A 16789-nucleotide genomic window follows, 5' to 3' on the forward strand; every position below is an offset into this window, starting at 1 on the left:
GCAGGTTGGGATGCAGACCACGATGGAAGGACACGATGGAAGAAATCTGTCTCTGAGTCCCACTATCACTTCTGTCCCTCAACACAACAATCTTGATTTTTTTTTTTTTTAAAGGCCTTTGAACCAAAACTGCGCAAAAAATACATTTCAGAAATTCTCTCATGCAGATAGTTTTGGTGTTTTCATTTTTCAGTATCAGGCTTCTAGAATATGAAGGTCTGAACTACTCAAATAATACTTTGATGATTAGGCAATTATTTCAAAATGTACAATAATCAATAAATAACAGTTGTTTTGTTTGCATTTGATGACAATAAGCATCGACAGTAGACTCAAAGAGCAGGGCCCTCTTTCAAGGAGATCACAGCTCGTACTGTTATAAATTAGCCGCTGCTAAATCACACACACTGAGACTTTAAACATCTTTCCTTAATTATATAAAAATAATTTTAAAATTGTTAGGTTTTGATTTAATGACAGATTAGGAAATAACGGATTTTCTGGCTTTGTAAAACTTTCCAGTAGTAACGAAAGTCATAATATTCAATACACTGTGTTTTTAAGCTGTTATGCTTTCACTCGCACTTTTTTTCAGTGCTGTTACAGGGAGGAGTGATACATCACCTTTAACAGTGACGTTGGTGTGCGTCTCAGGTGCAAGGACTCACAGGCAGGGAACTGATGCTTTCTTTGAGTCAATAAATTAAACTTATTTCTGCCATAGTTTACTTGTGGGAATAACTGGAAAGAGAAAAAAGTAAGAAAAGTAAAAGAAAAAAAATGAGTAGTATGAGCACCACAATTTGTCTGCCTCCTCTTTGCATATGGACACACCAAAACTATGTGCATGCTTCAAAACACCCAGAAGTGAGAGAAACCTATTTTTTGCTGTATTTTTGGTGCACTGACCCTTTAATCATTCATATCTATTCTCTACGCACCACAATCTTTACATTGCTGTCATATTGTCAATATGAGCACTTCCACAAGGCCTACCATGACAGAAAAAACACTAACGCAGACAAGTTTGGTCCATGTTACATAACATAACATAACATAAGGGTTTTTGTTTGTTTTTTTTAAAACTAACCACATGACTTCTGCTGATTTGGTTTTCTGATCCTGCAGTTTATTTCCCCCAACAGTTTTGTCACACACTCAGAGCCACAGATGAGCAGCACAGTCACGACCAGAACACTGGCAAGCAACGCTCGGGATATATGCATCAATGTTACTCCTCCATCTTCCTCTTCCTCCGCAGATCACAGATCGCTCTCGTCGGAAATAAGGTGAAAATAAATTTCCACTAGTGCAAAATAACTTCTCTCCTTGAGAGCAATACAGAAACAAAGGTCGATAACAAAATATACACATGTATTCAACGCATAGAAAACACAATGATCATAAATAAAGTGGCACTGGAATGAAATCATAATCGCAAACGAATACCAGACTCCACTTTTGTTTGAGAGAGCTAAGGCTGAGTTGGAACACGAACGTGTGAAATGCTGGAACGCCTGTGCGTGTGCACGTCACAGCGACGCGCACGGGCTGTTCACCTACGAATGAGAGCCTGAACACTGAAATCGTAGGAGAAATGATTCCGTGTGGGGGAGGTCATCAGCATAACTGCCTTCTAACTCCATCTAGTGGTCGACGATTCGAAGTACAGCGGTACGACCGAGGAGCGTCAACCCAAGAATTCTTCAACGGAAAAAGGAAAAATTGATAATGCAAATGACACAGGCACAAATCCGACCGTCTCTAGATTACGTTTCCATTCCGTGAGACTAAGGGGGTGGGGGGGGAAGAAAAGTACAGCTTTAGTGGCGCCGTGATGGTTAAACCATGTTGGCTCACAAACTCTTTCCACACACGGGAGGAAGTGACACGGGGGATCAACCCGGAACGGCGACCACCGCTCGGTGTCGTCAGCCCGCGGATGATGAGGAGCCGAGACACGGCAGCTGTTCCCCCTGAGCCACATGATCGATCTCCACCTGTTTCCGACGGTTGTGCGCGTGGAGCCACGTGGCAGAGCGGTGATTAGCTGCGTCGTTTCATCGCAAGTGAAGTGCCACCTGCCTCGTCGACAGCCTTCCCTTGCAATCTTCACACTTTTCCGGCGGCTCCTCGGCGCTGTAACCTTTTCTTTCTTTCTTTTTTTTTTTTTTTTCCAACAACACCTGCTTCTGCGTCTTGGGACGAGGCAGATAAGGCAAAGAGAAGCTGTCACGGTGACAGTTCTGACAGTCACAGGAGGGGACAGACTGTGCAGAAGCGTGGACCAGGTTCACTATGTCTGCTCTGCATGTTAATGCCCGGTCCATCCGTCGGGAGATATTCGGAATATAGAACAGTGGGGAGTGGATGAGCTGGGAAGGTCTCTGCTGTCTGTCCGGTCCACATTTTTATCAAACTTTCTGCCTCCAATCTCGACCGCCGCCGGGTCAGACCTCCAGGTCCGGCATCGTGTCCTCTTTAAGCTGAGTGTCATTGTCAGATCCCGTCCCCACGTCCGAGTCAAAGAGCGAGTGATCGGAGTCGGGCGTGTGCGTGTGTCCCGCCGAGTTGCTGCCGGCGTCGCTGTCGTCCAGCGTGTCAGTCCTGGAGAAGAGGCCAAAGACCAGCTGGCCTGTGTGGGAACTGTCGCTGCTGCTCTCGCTGCTCTCGCCGTCGTAGTAAAGGTCCTCCACCTCCACGAACCACTCGGGCCAGAACTTCCTCCGCATCCGCTCGCAGAACATGGCCAGGTTGATGAGCTCTCCTGCAGAGGGCAGAAGATGGACGCAGTTCAAACCAGCAAACTTCTAATGAGTGGAAATATTCGGAGGAAATAGTCAAACCAATAGCACAAACTTATCAAAATGCTCCCATTAGACACAAACAACTTACACAACACTGCTTTTGGCTGACAAAACGTCAAGGTTAAGATTCGACTTTTCAGTTACATTTACGGAATATGTAGAAAGTTGATGCTGCAGTGACATTGTGTCATGAAAGTCCGGCCTTTAAGTAGAAGAACGCAATGGTCAACGAAAAAAGGCAAACAGTGGTGACCATACCAAAATGTCATGTGACCTTTTTGTTAGGTGCAGTCTTGGTCTGAAAATGTGAAAATGTGTGCTTCTGATGTTTGAGGTTTATCAACTGTCTTGAGAACACATTGTGCAACGAGTGCGGAACATCTGCTGGACACATACATTCAAAAGTTTAGAGAAGGTCAATTTGAGTTCACCTCTTCATCAATATCTCTAGATTTGTTTTTGCAAGATGAAGCTCTGTGGAAAATGTTAACGCAACAGCGTCTATTACCGTCACTGCTGCATTATCACTGCCATCTAGTGGCCGAACAGATGAAGCAGCAAGTGTGAGCGACAAAACAAAACGTGCTTTTGTGAGGGTGAAAACAGACGACCTAAAAGTAAGCACACTTTTATCCTGCCGTGTTCACTGACGTCTCATAACTTGACGGATCCACTGACCTTTGATGAGTTGCTCCGGTCTCGTCCCAGGTAGAGTCCACATAGCCTGAGCCAGGTGGCCAAACACTGTGGCGTCTAACGTTGAAATCTTAGAGCCCATAAAGTACTTCTTGTCACCTAGAGGGCAGAGAAGAGACAGAAGAACATACAGAGAAATCAATCAACAGTGGACATATCTAACAAATATGTAGATACAGCAACTGACGATGCAAAGTATAACACTTGTAAAAAGTCATTCAGAACAACAGTCAGTAGAATTAAGTGATGATTAAGAATTTAGGAGGGCAGGATAAAAGTGGATCATGGATTTTATTTATTATTTAATATCCTTCCAGAAAATAAAAGATCATTAAAATGACTGTCAATACATTTTAGCCATTTGCAAATGTGCTCTTTGAATTTTCACCTGGCAGCAGCCGCCTTTAGACTGAAACCAAGGGTCAACCTTTCAAAGAGAAGCTGTGTAGCCCCGTGTTTCTGGTCTCTGATCGTACTTCCGTGAGGGACACCCTTGCTGTCCACAACAAGCAGCCTTTCATTGAAATGGAACAAAGAGATCAATGCAAATCACTTTGTTTCTTCCGGCCTGTGGCTCAAGTTTCCATCCTAAAGCCAGAACTTTTCCTGTTTACATTCAGCTCAATTTGACTTTGGTCTCACTTTACTTCACTATATTACTGTAAAACTTAATGGAGAGGAGACCAGAAAGGAGCCCGCGACCTTTAGCAGCAGAGGTGGAACCAAACAAGTGGCTGATAGTCTGGCGAATCAGACTTAACCCAGTTAAATTCCTTATGGCCGCTACCAGTTGACTGAAGAACTTGCAAAGGGCATTTTAAGTGATTTTTAAGGCGTCTGGTCTATTTTCTTTCTGAATGCGTGAGACGCGAGCAAAAAAGCCAGAGGACAATGAACAGTTTTCGAGCGCTGATAGAACGTAATCAAACGCCTTTGCATCAGTAGGTGATCTACGCCGCGAGTGGCGCGATATTATGACTGCACGTAGCGTAATGCTCAACGTGTGGCAGGTAGAAAATGGGATGTTGTGGCATGACTGATGTTGTTGATGTGGTCAATTTCATCAAAACAAGACCCCTGAAAGCGCTGCTATGCTCTGCACTTTGTGAGGAGATGGGAGCACAACATAAAGCTGTGTTGGGGTGGGGGGGTCATGAAAAATTTCCTTCCTCCAAGGTGGGGCGTGACAGAGAAAGTTTGAGAACCACTGCCCTAATGCCATGCAAGTATATAGGGGTCAAAAGTCAACTTTGTCCTAGAGACATGGGACCACTTGCAGGTTCATCGGGATCCCTCAAGACACAGCCACGTCAAATTTGGGGCTTCTAGCCCCAAATTTGGGGGGGGGGGCATGAATATTTTTCTCCCTCCAAGTTGGGGCGGGACAGAGAAAGTTTGAGAACCACTGTGTTAGATCTTGATTGTTCACAATCTAACAATTCATGGGAAACAGTACATGCAGCGTAATTATAATAACAACATTTCAAAGAAGTGTTGGAAAAATTCTAATTCGACTGCACAGCTGGTGCAGTCCAGCCGTCCCAACAAAAACAGAGCATGACTTCCTTCTAAGGATAATGGATTTGGAAAGAAAGTCTCTAACGTTGTTATCCTCCATATAAACTGCAGCAATTATTATCTAATGAGTTGGATAATCACTCCCACTCTAATGGACCTAAATTAGCTCAGTGGGCTTAAAAGACAGTTTAAGGTTGCAGGGATCCTCTGACAAATTCAGCAAAATATGGGGCCCATTTTTGCAATTTGATACAAACATCCCATTTGTTGGTTTCGATTGTTATTTGCTCATGGCATAGTTTCCTTTTGTATTGATTGTCACTGCTTTTCTTTCTCTTTGTAACGTTCGTATTAGTTAGCTGACTGATGTTTGGTTGTTAGATTTTTTTTAGTATTATTATTTATTTAATATATATATATATATATATTCTTTTTACTTTATGCTTTGTACTCTTGTGGAAAAACCCAATAAACAAAGTTTGGAGGAAAAAAAAAAAAAGACAATTTAAGTAGTTTGGAGGGATTATGGATGTTTGCACGTGTGCACACACACAGACACGAACGAACAGAGAGGCGTCAGCGCACCCAGCAGTGTGGCCAGCGTCCTCATGTCCTTCTCCATCAGCGTGTAGACCTCCTCTTTGGAGAAGCGGCCGATGCCGTGGCCGTACATCTCCCTGCGCACCATGCTGCCGTTCAGGTGGCTCAGCAGCCACTTGAGGGTGTCGCTGAGCGGGCCGCTCATCGCCAGCAGCTTCTGCGTCTCCTCCAGGTTGTCCACCCACTGGCAGTACGCTATCGTCCTGGGAGGGGGACACACACAGAGACGTGGAGCAAATTTTTTTTTTTTTTTTGAACTGGTGGTCAGAAAAATATATTTTTACAGATTTATGCAGCGCACATGATGTCTACAGACTGCGAGGAGGGAACGATTGAAAAGAGGTCTTTTGGAAGGAAATCAGATTGTTTCTGTTTGGCTGTTCCCTTCAGCGGAACTCAGCCAGTCACCTGCCTCCATCTAAACCTTTCAATACATCCACCCTTCTGGTTTCCCTCTAAGCCTCCTGCCTGCTTGCCAGTTCCATCCCCAACATCCCATAACTGACTCAGCCTGGCCTCTCTGGCTTCATCTGCTAAACATCTAACATGCTCCGTCCCTCTGCTGTCATCACTCTTTATCCTGGTCGCTCCCAAAGAGAATCTCGACACTCTAATCTCTGCTACCTCCACCTCTGCCTCCAGTCTTCTCCTCAGTGCTGCTGTCTCTAAGCCATACTCCCCTCAGGCAAGAATTAAAAGAAAAAAGAAGAGAGCCTCTTGTGTTTATTCAATTTAAGGTGTTTTTATGCCAATTTAAGATAAAGTTTTAAGTAAAGATAAAAGTTTTACCACCGGGGAGTCTCTCGAGTCCCACAGTTGCCTTGATAGACGCACATCAAGGAAACGCTCTGCCAGAGGGTCCAGATATACAAAAAGGTGGAACAAACTTCTTGTAAACTCTCTGGTTCAGTGTTTCTTCTTGCAAATGAATCAAGCGGCTCAAGTGAATTCATTAAATCTCCAACTGTTGTTTCTGGGATGTAACTAGCCCTGAATACCCTTTGTATTTTGAAACAATATGTTTAAACACTACGCACAGACGACTCGCTCCAGTTGCGGGAGACGCCGCCTTAACCCATTAGCAAACTTCAAGTGCGAGGGATTAGTTTTGACACTCCATCAAAACACAGACAAAGGGGGAGATATTGAAAAATTACAGTCTGTGTCTAAACCCAGCGCAGAGGAGCGAGGGCGAACAAAGACCTCTAATAACTTTCAGTCCAATCCTCTGTATCCCGCTCTGCCACCACCATCACTTCGGTGGAGTCTGAGGAGGACAACGTTGTATTTACAGTAAACAAGGCTGCATAAGAGACATTTCCGAAATGTTGAGGAAGGCTGAAACCATCCGCCATCCAGTAGTTAAACTACGCCTTGGAATCTCTTGTTAATCCCACACTTGAACTCAGAGCGAGACCATGTTTAGCATCAGACAATCGAAAGCTAACATGTATTTGTAAATGACTGTTTTATTGCCTTCTTAAAGAGTAAATGCACAACTTACTCCTCTTCTACAGTCAGCCAGAAGAATCACTGATTTCACTCAAAGCACTTCACTATTTTAAAAAATAAGTAACTCAGCTCTGATTTGAGCTTACTGCGCACCACAAATTGCATTTTATTTTTAGCGCTCCAGCGCCTGTGTCATATTACCCACGGAGCTTTTGCGTCAATTAACCCGATGCCGATCAATACTGTTGCACGGGTGCATCCTGAGCCGCTTTCCATTTATGAGCCGGCGGGCGCTGACAGGGGACGGCGCCATATATCCAGCCCTTCAAGCTTGTCAGCTTCTATTTATGTACAGACAGCAGGAAATTCTTACGCTGGACATCTCAGACTGACAGGCCGGAGGAGGATGAGTCAGAAAATGGAGGGGGGGGGGAGCTCTCTCGGCGCTGTCCTGACAAGAAGAGCCGCCTCGCAGCTTTGTGTGTGCAGACCAGCCCTGCACAAAGTCCTCCTCCTCTGCTGACCTCCTCTGCTGTGTGACCGCCATAGATTTAATGAAGGGAATCAATACGGGGCGACCGCACGGCCAGCGCCGATCTCACAAATCAAGTGGGTTGCCACAGTGTTGGTGTTGCCTGTATTTTGGCCCTGCGGATGTTCTCCCAGGTGAGCTGTGTGTGCGTGTAGACGCTAACAAGATTAAGCCGCTGTATCCTCACACACCGCACCTGAGCGGAAACACTGACCGAGCCCGTCTCAGAGCCCGGAGCTTCATTTCTGCTGATGGGGGGGATAAACCATGAGCCGTGACAGCACCCGCTGTGGGTCACTCAATGTGATTTGAATTAAAGCTTACGTCTGATTCTATAATTGCAGGACATATGTGCTGAGCACTAACAACCTCCTTTTGAATGAATTGCTATGGTTGAAGAACATAAGAGTCAATGTTCCCTGCTTTTTATTTATTTTTTAACGTTTGTTTTGGAAATATTAGCCGGTCAAATTTCACTATTGTCCATAAAGTGGGAATAAAATGTTGTTTATCTGTCTTTTAGGGCACAAAACTAATTTCATAAAGGCAAATTACTAGGAGACATAATAGAACAACTGCACCTGGTTCACAAGAGATGACTGAAGCATTTACAGGGAAATACACGATGATTCCATCTTAAAGGGCCAGAGCGTATTTTGAGCGACTGACATTTCCTTAGCGCTTCACTTTTTCCAACACAGGAGCTTTAATCTCAACATATCTGAGTGACTGTCAATCCCCATCAGACTGATAAGTCAAGAGGCAGCCTCAATGGCCATAATGCACACAGCACAGATAACACTAAAAGTCCTGTGGTTCCTGTGTTAATCAGAGGCACCGCCGGGTGTATGACCTCATTGTGAGTGGCTGCTGCTGCTGCTGCTGCTGCTGCTGCTGCTGCTGCTGCTGCTGGTGGCCACAGGAGCCACACACTGCCACACTGCCCTTCTCTGACATAAATAATTCAATCAATAGGTCTATATGTGGAGCTTAACATGGCTGGGCGGGTGGAGAGGGGACATAGGAGACGGCGTAGAAGATGGGAGAACCACAAGGATCTTTTTAGTTGTTAGTCTAGTGAGATTTTGTTTAGTTGTTGTTGTGGTGTTTTTTGTAATGATAGTTAGTCTGGCTTTTGTTTTTGCTTGCATTCTTTTTTTTTTAGATTGTGTTGCCAGTGGTTGTTTTTGTCATTCCTCTCTTCCAGATTCATTTTGTTCACCCTCTCCACCTATAACCATATTTGGTAGCCTTGCATTAACCGAGAGGCATAAATATATAAATAAAATGCACATGATGTGATAGAAAAAGTATATTAGACTCTCCCAGTCTACACGATCCAGGTGTCATAGGAACGACCTGCAGTCCCTTGAGTAAACGTCATACAATCATCCCATCGTACCATCCAGTCATCTTTATAATGACAAACACTTCAATTGGTTGGAATGTGCCGCTCCACAATTTGATTTCAAACATGTGCCAGTGCGTTTTTTTTTACAGAGAGGAGAAGAGACCACGGCGAACTGTGCCAGTGCATTACGCCTCAGTGTCCGGAGCGCATCCTGACAGACGGATGGACCTTTTAAGTAATGGAAAACACTCCGGGTGATGTGTGTGGGAGGGGTGGCGAACAATTTCTTAGCAGCGACGTTCCCTTACTTAACCCCCCACCCCCCCACCCCAGCATTGCAGGAGTGACACACACAGCACCAGCAGATGAACTGCTGATAACACAGTGCAGCTGATGAGGAGGAGGATGAAGAGTAAGGCTGCGCTACGAAAGAACGAATCACGAATGAGATTTTTTTTTTCTTGTGTTTTTTCAGGCTACAGTCCATGTGACAGAGTTGTGGTGAGTGTGGGAGGCTGATGACACAGTTTTAAAGAAAGCCAAAGTATTTATATGTTTATATCTATATATTTATGTAAACTCAAGAAAAACTCCTGAAAACAAAACAGATTTCCCTGCCAAAGAGGACTAAGAAAAACTCAAATTAGGATATGGTACGAACGGAACAATTTCACAAGGACAAAAAAAAAAAAACCCAGCTGAGTGGGATGAGGAGTACCAGTAGAGATGTTCCTCCACCATCTTGGTGATGGCTCGGGACACGGCTCTCTCCTGCGGCGTGAGGTTCGTGTTGAGGTTGACCCCCAGCTTCTCCTCCAGGAAGTCGACGATGAACTCGGAACCAGAGGCCTGCTCGTGGTTGTACTCCATCCAGGGCATCTTCCCCTGCGGCGACAGCTTCCCATCAAAGTAGTTCTGCACAGAGAGAGAGAGAGAAAGCAGAAGATGAGGAAATGCGGCTGTTGTTGTTATGTTCACTGTTAAATAGTTCATGACTGTTTGGGGGTGGGGGGATGTCTTCCATAGAGTAATAAGACTGCCACAAAATAATCCATCCAGTGTATTTTAAAATTATTTGAGTATTAGTGATATTGTATACATTTTAGAAGACTCGGGTGTCAAAATTTTACAGTTTACCAGTCTTACTTTGTCATTAAGACAGCTGGTAAAATGGTTAAAAAGCTAAAAATAAACATACAAAAGATAATGAGAAATATTGAGATCTTTGTTCTCAAAGAAAGCTCTCCGGCGACAAACTGGGGGAGCTTTTTGATAACAAACTGGAGGAGTTCTACTCAGCCTGGTAGGTGACAGGCCTGACGTTTTCTCAGAGTCTCAAGAAAATGTCTTTGGGCTGACGATGCCATCCGAGACAGCAACAGAAAGGAGGGTGGTGCGCCCTTTGAAAGGCACAGTCGATTAAATCTAATTCCAGAATTGCATTATAGTAACTACAGCTTCCAGTCCTCTGGGGACCTTCTTCCTATCTGCTGCACCCAATCTGAGCCTCATTTTCAATAAACGGTGACAGAGCGCTCCTCGGAGAGTATCTGGGAGGACATTTGCGTGCAAACGACAACAGCAAAAAAATAAATAAATCCACCGGCGACAAAAGCTGGTCGCACAATAAAAGCACAAACATTTCACAGGTCTCCGAAGGAGAGTGCTTACGAGAGTATATCTCTTATTTTCTGTGTGGCTTGTACACAGAATATTTGTCTTTCTCTGCCTCACTAATGGCAGAACACAGCCACTGGAGAAAAACTGCGTTTGTCTGAAGTGATTTGCTCAGCAGCAACTTTGTTTCAATCAATTCTGGCAAAAATGTTTTATTCTATTAACAATGTTGACCGTTTTGGTTGTTTTTTTATATACCCAGGGATCAAATATAGCTTAGTCACATTATTACTTTGGCAGCCATCAACTCCACAGGCCGAAGGCATTAAGGCTGGAGTGAGAAAACAATCTAAACAATGGAGAAAATCAGTGGTCCCGCTGGGGACTGCAGTTTGGAAACAGCACACTGAAGACACCACCACACGCCCACCCCTGCCCCACCTCCCCCAGTGTCTGGAGACTGTGTGCTGGGCATCACCTGGTAGGGCAGGTCCAACATTCGCAGGTACGTCTCTATTTTGAGGCAGAACGGGGAGAGGCTGGGCACGCCGTTCTTTGGCCTGGAGAACTGATGGAGGATGATGGCGTCTTTGGAATCCAACTCCTGCTCCTTCCTGCAAGCAGAGACCGAGTGGAAACATCAATACACAGGATCAAACGAGGAGGACTGCAGTGCTTCAGCTCTTACATTAACCGAACCGGAGGTGTTTTTCTTGCTTCGACGAATGTATCCGGAATTTCAGATGTGAATGAACTAATGAGCGGTGCTTTGACAGAGGATTGTATGGCTTTCCACAGGAACAACAAATGGACCATAAACAAACTGGTTGTGGTTTGTCAGAGTCAGGAAATTGAGCTTCTGGTTTAGGCCCCGCCTCTCTCTGACCCTACTGGGGGGGGAAAGGTCACAAATTTGTCATCCATTAAAGTGACACAGCACAGAGCTATGTTTTGTTTGGTTTTGTTCAAACAACCACATCAACAAACACACATTGATTTTCATCACACTGCAGGGACTTGACTCTGTTGTATTATTGTCTCTAGTTTATTTCAGACTGACACTTTGCCATTGTATCAACATCCAGCCCATTTTTTTTGGTACGGAACTGTTTCTGTGTGTCGAACTGAGGTCAGTTAAAGACACACAGAAACCCCAGTTATATTTACAGCGACAGCTTTGATGGCAAAGTCCTCTATTAAACGTCCAGCGGATATGAAAATACTGCAGCTCACCACTGAGCCGAGTGGCATTAAAAGCTTCAATCAGTATTACGGATTCTGGCAGTGAGTCATCACACTACACACAGTTTACTGAAAATATGCAGCTGGACATTTTCCCATCAGACAGTCAGACAGTCGGTCATACTGTACAGCTGCTGCCTCTCTTGGACTGCAGTCTAAATCTCTACACATTAAGTGATGAAATGAATCTCACTTGAAGCATTTGTAGCTTGTGCAAAATATTATGTACCATGTCATGTCATACCATGATAGTGGTTTCAGCAATAATTTCAGTACACTGTTCAGTTCAGAACACTATGTATGAATTGGCTGAGGCACTTATTGCTGGGGCTTACTATAAAACAAGCATTTCCTGTTTAGCGTGTTCAGCCTCAAAATCAACACATACGGCTGTAATTTGGAGACTGGATGTTTGTCAACTAAGTTTCCCCTGTAATTATTTCATGAATAGTATAATGTGTTGGCTGTTTACTCCTTTAAAAGAAAGATAAAAACATATCCTGCCTGATACTTTGGCTCCTTGACCGTTAACTTAGAGCCACTCCAATTTTACACCTACACGAGACGGGTGCGAAATGTTGCGAAGAAAAGGATCCCTACCTCAGACGGTGTGTACTATACTACACTGCAAGGGAAGATTAAAACCTATGTAGTTAAGCTTAAGCTTACCGAGGATTTGTGAGAAAGATATATGTGATCATTGATGTCACAAATTTATCTTTCGGAGTTAATAGTACAGTAATAACCTCTGTATATTCGAAACAAATGGTTTGAAACTGATATCGTTCATTTTGCACAACCATTAGTCAAATATTAGAACAGGGTGTGAATTATTTGATCTTATTTAATTTATCTAACGAGATCTTGGTCTTGTTTGTTGACATCGCTGGTTCTTTTCAACCTCAACTTTCAGCAAGCATTCATTTTCAATTCATTCACAAACATTGCGCCAATTTAAACACACACACAGGACTGCATGAATTTGCTTTCCATGTCAAGTCGCTGTCCACGGTTCTGTGGTGCTGAAATTTGGTGCGCTCTCCTCTTTCATACAGGTCAAACGTGCCTGGTCTCTCCTTGCATGCACCCTGTCCCTGCCTTTTCTCTTCGCCACCGAAATACAACTGCACACTAACAGCATCTCTCCCTGAGGGGGGACACACACACACACACACTAGTGGCTGGCTGCTGTGGCAGTGCTGCTGCCCCGTGCCAGCATCACATGGCAGGAACGGATGACGGGCGGCGGGGCTGCACGTGATCGCGCAGCAGCGCCTCTGCACGAAATGCAAGGTTACACAGATTAGCGCGTGGAGCAGGGAGGGAGGGAGGAATGGAGGGCGAGTAGAGAGAGGGCTGGAGAGTGGAGGGAGGGAGGGAGGGAGGGAGGGACGGAGGAAGTGAAAGCCCAAATTACCAGGCCACTGTTACAGGATGTGCTTACGCGCCGGAAACGGCTTAAACCCCATAAGAATCCCCACTCCACTGACTGACAGCGCAGTGAACTGGCCATATGTTTCATGCATGGCTGGGAAATACATGCACAGAGTGTGTGTGAGTGTGTGTGTGTGTGTGTGTGTGTGTGTGTGTGTGTGTGTGTGTGTGTGTGTGTGTGTGTGCGTGTGCGTGTGTGCGTGTGTAAGCCAAACTGTTTTCAAAGATGACAAAAGCTCTGGCTTGAAGTTTCAGTAAAACAGTCAAATGTGTCTCTACCTCAGTCTTTTTTAAGCAGAAAATTGTTGTGGGCTTGACCAAGATTTGTGTGTGTGTGTGTGTGTGTGTGTGTGTGTGTGTGTGTGTGTGTGTGTGTGTGTGTGCGCGCGCAGATGCGCAGCGCCCCGTTTAGACGCGCTCAGGTGCAGACGGAGAGAGAGCCCACCGGCACACGAGCGTACACGTGACGTGCTACTTATTTATTTCATTTCTTGTACCCACCCACCCCCCTTCCTCCTCCAACAGCGTCGTGTCCTTGGTTAGGATGAAAACATGGGAGTGAAACCTCAGCCAAGCACCGCGAGATCTTGCACACACACAAAAAAACAAAACATTGATTTCGTACTGTGTGCCCATTCATGGATCCCTGCTGTCCTGTAATCGACACCCAAAGCCCAGTGTCTGCCTGAAGGTGTGATGAGAAACAGGGTGTGTATGTGTCAGCGTCCCTACCGGATGGCGAGCAGCTCATGCAGGAGGTAGGCAGCAGCAGCCAGCAGGGCCCCCCCGGTGATGTAGAGGGTTTTCTTCCACCAGGAGTCCGAGCCCAGCAGCGACATGATACCTCCGTAGTCCTGCAGAGGAAACGTGATGATGTATCCATACAAAGACTGCTGCTGCTCGGTGCCGCACAGCGCCAGTGGCAGGCTGTGGTTCCGCCCGAGCTCCACCACACACGGCCGGGAAGAGGCGAAGCCAGCGGCCCAGTACATCCTTCCCAGCCCTCGGGGTTTAGAGCCGGCCCGCGTCCTCCCCGCTAGGCTTCATCTAAACGGCCGGCGTGTCGTCCGCGGCATGGCGGCGGTGCGGCTGCTCTTCCTCCCGAGACCCGGGAGGAGTAAACATCTTGGCTCCCCTCCCTCCCCGGCAACGATGCTCGGCGGCACCCTCTTCGCCTCCCTCCGCAGTTTTGGAGAGCCGCGTCAAGCTAACCTGCAGTCCCAACGACGTGACTTCCGGTGTCGAAATAAAAGCTGGCATGTTGCGAGCTTCATCCGTTTCGCCGAGTAGCTCCATGCGAATTGTTCGTTTCATTTAAAACACATTTCAAATTCGACACTGTCACTGACATTTTCTGGGAATTACAGCAACATTTTAAATGGATTTAAATGCAAATGTATAGCACAGCGTGTACTTTAGCCTGAGCATAAATGCATCACCCATTTAAAACCTCCCAAATGGAGTAGATTCAATACATTTTGCCGCAAAATGTAGTAATTAATTATACTAAACAGCAATATCAGCGTTTGACAAGTTGAAATTAGAAAGTTTTTGTTTTCTAGGAAAATGGCGCACACACTCAAAACTCTTCCCCGCTGTGTAACATATTCAGGGCATTTTCTCCTGGACTCAATAGAAAATAATAACTAATGGTTTATAAAACTTTGCTTATCCCTGCCTCTGCACAATTTGACTGTCTTTTGCACATCTGTTTCGGTTGTTTGTTGTACATAGATTGATTTGAATGTGTTTGTAACTACTGTTTAGTTTATTGTTTATGCTATTTTTAATGCAGCAACAGAGTAGTTTACCATTTTATTTTCAAGGCGAGCATCACGAGTGCACTTCCGGGTTTTTGTGCCACCTTGTGGCAGCTTGATGTAGCCAGCTCCAGCCTATTGTTTGCTCCGGTGGAGCGGAGTCACGTCACCCCGCCCAGATGAGCCTCCTGCGGCCCCGCCGGTAAGGAGCGAGGGGCCGATTGGCCAGGAGAGACACACCGGCAGCAGCGCAGCTCCCGCTTCCACACAGTCAGGCGGAAATACAGCGTGATCGGCAATGTTTGCACCCTGGGCGACTGCTGCAAGTTGGTAACGCTTGTTTCATTTTGGGAAAGTGAGCTTTAGAGACCCACTTAAATAAAAGTAAAAAAATGTTGCACAGAATAAAATATTAACGTTCTAATGTTCACAGTGCCAAAAACGACACAATTTACACTTAATTGCCAGTCGGCGGTTTAAAGCAGGCGACAATTCGACGCGAGGAAGGTGCATTTTGAGCGGATACAGCAAAGAAAATCGAGCAACTCACTCTGGAACAACTTCGGAAGTGGATGAAGACGTTCATGTTGACGGCAGAATCCCGCGGCTGTCTGTGCGTGAAGCATGCCGGGAGCAGGACGGAGACAACAGACAGACTTGGAGACGAGCAGATTTGGTCCGAGGTCCCGCAGCTTTAGAACGCCGTCATCAGAGCCACCGAGGTGCCAGGGTATAAGTCGGCAGGTGACCATCGGGGAGAGAGCGGCTGGGTTTTCAGTCCGCCGGTGTTTCTCTCTCACTCACTCTCCTCTCCCGCCCCGCAGCCTTGGCAACCGCGAACACGTTGCGCACTCCCGCGACTTGAGGGAGCGCGCTTTTCGGCAGGACATTCTGTGACGGTAGACAGCTGAAGTAGTGCAGGGCTGCCGGTGCTGCACTGCAGGAGCGAGTGAGGCGGACGGGGTTTCTCGACGTGGTGGTCTGGTCGCGTGCACATCCACCCGCAGCTATATACTGTATGTTGATCATCATCATCATCATCATCATTCTGACAGAGGCAGTTCACCTGATAGGTGACAATCTTGATACATATGTACCACTAAGCAGTAAACATCAATAACTGCAACACCGATAAAGACTCTCGAACGAACAATCCTGCTGAAAAATGATACAGAAAAGATGGCTTGATTTTTTTTTTTTTCCCTACTCAATTTCTTCCCAGGTTTTAATGAGACACAAAAAGTCTCTTTCACTGGAACATTTTCCTTTGCGTGTTCCTCCCGTTTCCCATTTTCCGATTGACGGCTTGATTCGCTCCGTCACTTAAAGCTAATCCTTTTAGCCTTTCGGGGACCTTGCACAGCATGAGCCGTAACAAGATCTTTAAGTGCATCTTGAGGCCCAAACAAGCTCAGACTCAAAGCCGCAGTGCAAGGCACTTCTCAGACGCCCGTTTGAATCATTTTGACGAAAAATCAAAATTATCAACAGGGCAAACAACCGGTGAACAAACCAACAGCGAGTAGCTCTTACTAAACTATAATGAAAAAATAAATAGCAAGAGCAGACTTTTTTTTTTTTTTTTTAATATAAATATGCATATTTTTTCAATCATTTTGCTGCACGTGGCCTCTCTGCTTTCTGAGCTGCTGCCGCATCACCAATCCAAGCGTGCCAGGCTGATGCCATGTCCTGTGCCACAGGCTTGCTTTGAGTTATATAATGCTTTCACGTGCGAGCCATTATCATCCCAGAGGAAGTAACTGTATTTTTTTTTTTT

At 45.6% G+C, this 16789-nt stretch overlaps 1 protein-coding gene across 2 annotated transcripts; it reads right to left on the reverse strand.

Annotated features, from left to right (window-relative positions):
- Nucleotides 1-1107: 1107 nt before the first annotated feature.
- On the reverse strand, nucleotides 1108-16690 carry faxcb (failed axon connections homolog, metaxin like GST domain containing b). Of its 2 annotated transcripts, XM_076012720.1 has the most exons (7): nucleotides 15560-16690; nucleotides 13982-14103; nucleotides 11052-11187; nucleotides 9675-9871; nucleotides 5607-5824; nucleotides 3486-3602; nucleotides 1108-2767 (listed from the first exon to the last, which is right to left on the reverse strand). In XM_076012720.1, the coding sequence occupies exons 1-7, from the start codon at nucleotides 15593-15595 to the stop codon at nucleotides 2451-2453; spliced, it is 1143 nt and encodes a 380-aa protein (XP_075868835.1). In that variant the 5' UTR covers nucleotides 15596-16690; the 3' UTR covers nucleotides 1108-2450. The 2 variants fall into 2 exon arrangements, with proteins under 2 accessions (XP_075868835.1, XP_075868834.1); XM_076012719.1 differs by lacking the exon at nucleotides 15560-16690 and having other exon boundaries at nucleotides 13982-14538.
- Between the last annotated feature and the right edge of the window lie 99 nt (nucleotides 16691-16789).

This window comes from Nelusetta ayraudi, unplaced genomic scaffold, assembly GCF_046127955.1.
Source record: "Nelusetta ayraudi isolate G7.1 ecotype Tasmania unplaced genomic scaffold, CSIRO-AGI_Nayr_v1 ptg000136l, whole genome shotgun sequence".
In the NCBI taxonomy this organism is placed as follows: domain Eukaryota; kingdom Metazoa; phylum Chordata; class Actinopteri; order Tetraodontiformes; family Monacanthidae; genus Nelusetta; species Nelusetta ayraudi.

What these genes read in the sequence shown, in the direction of transcription:
- faxcb (XM_076012719.1), bottom strand. Translation starts at nt 14,241, where the DNA reads ATGTACTGGGCCGCTGGCTTCGCCTCTTCCCGGCCGTGTGTGGTGGAG. An exon ending in TGTTGGACCTGCCCTACCAG is followed by an intron (nt 9,872 to 11,051) that starts GTGATGCCCAGC and finishes CTCTCTGTGCAG; the next exon opens with AACTACTTTGATGGGAAGCT. An exon ending in ACCGGAGCAACTCATCAAAG is followed by an intron (nt 2,768 to 3,485) that starts GTCAGTGGATCC and finishes TGCCCTCTGCAG; the next exon opens with GAGAGCTCATCAACCTGGCC.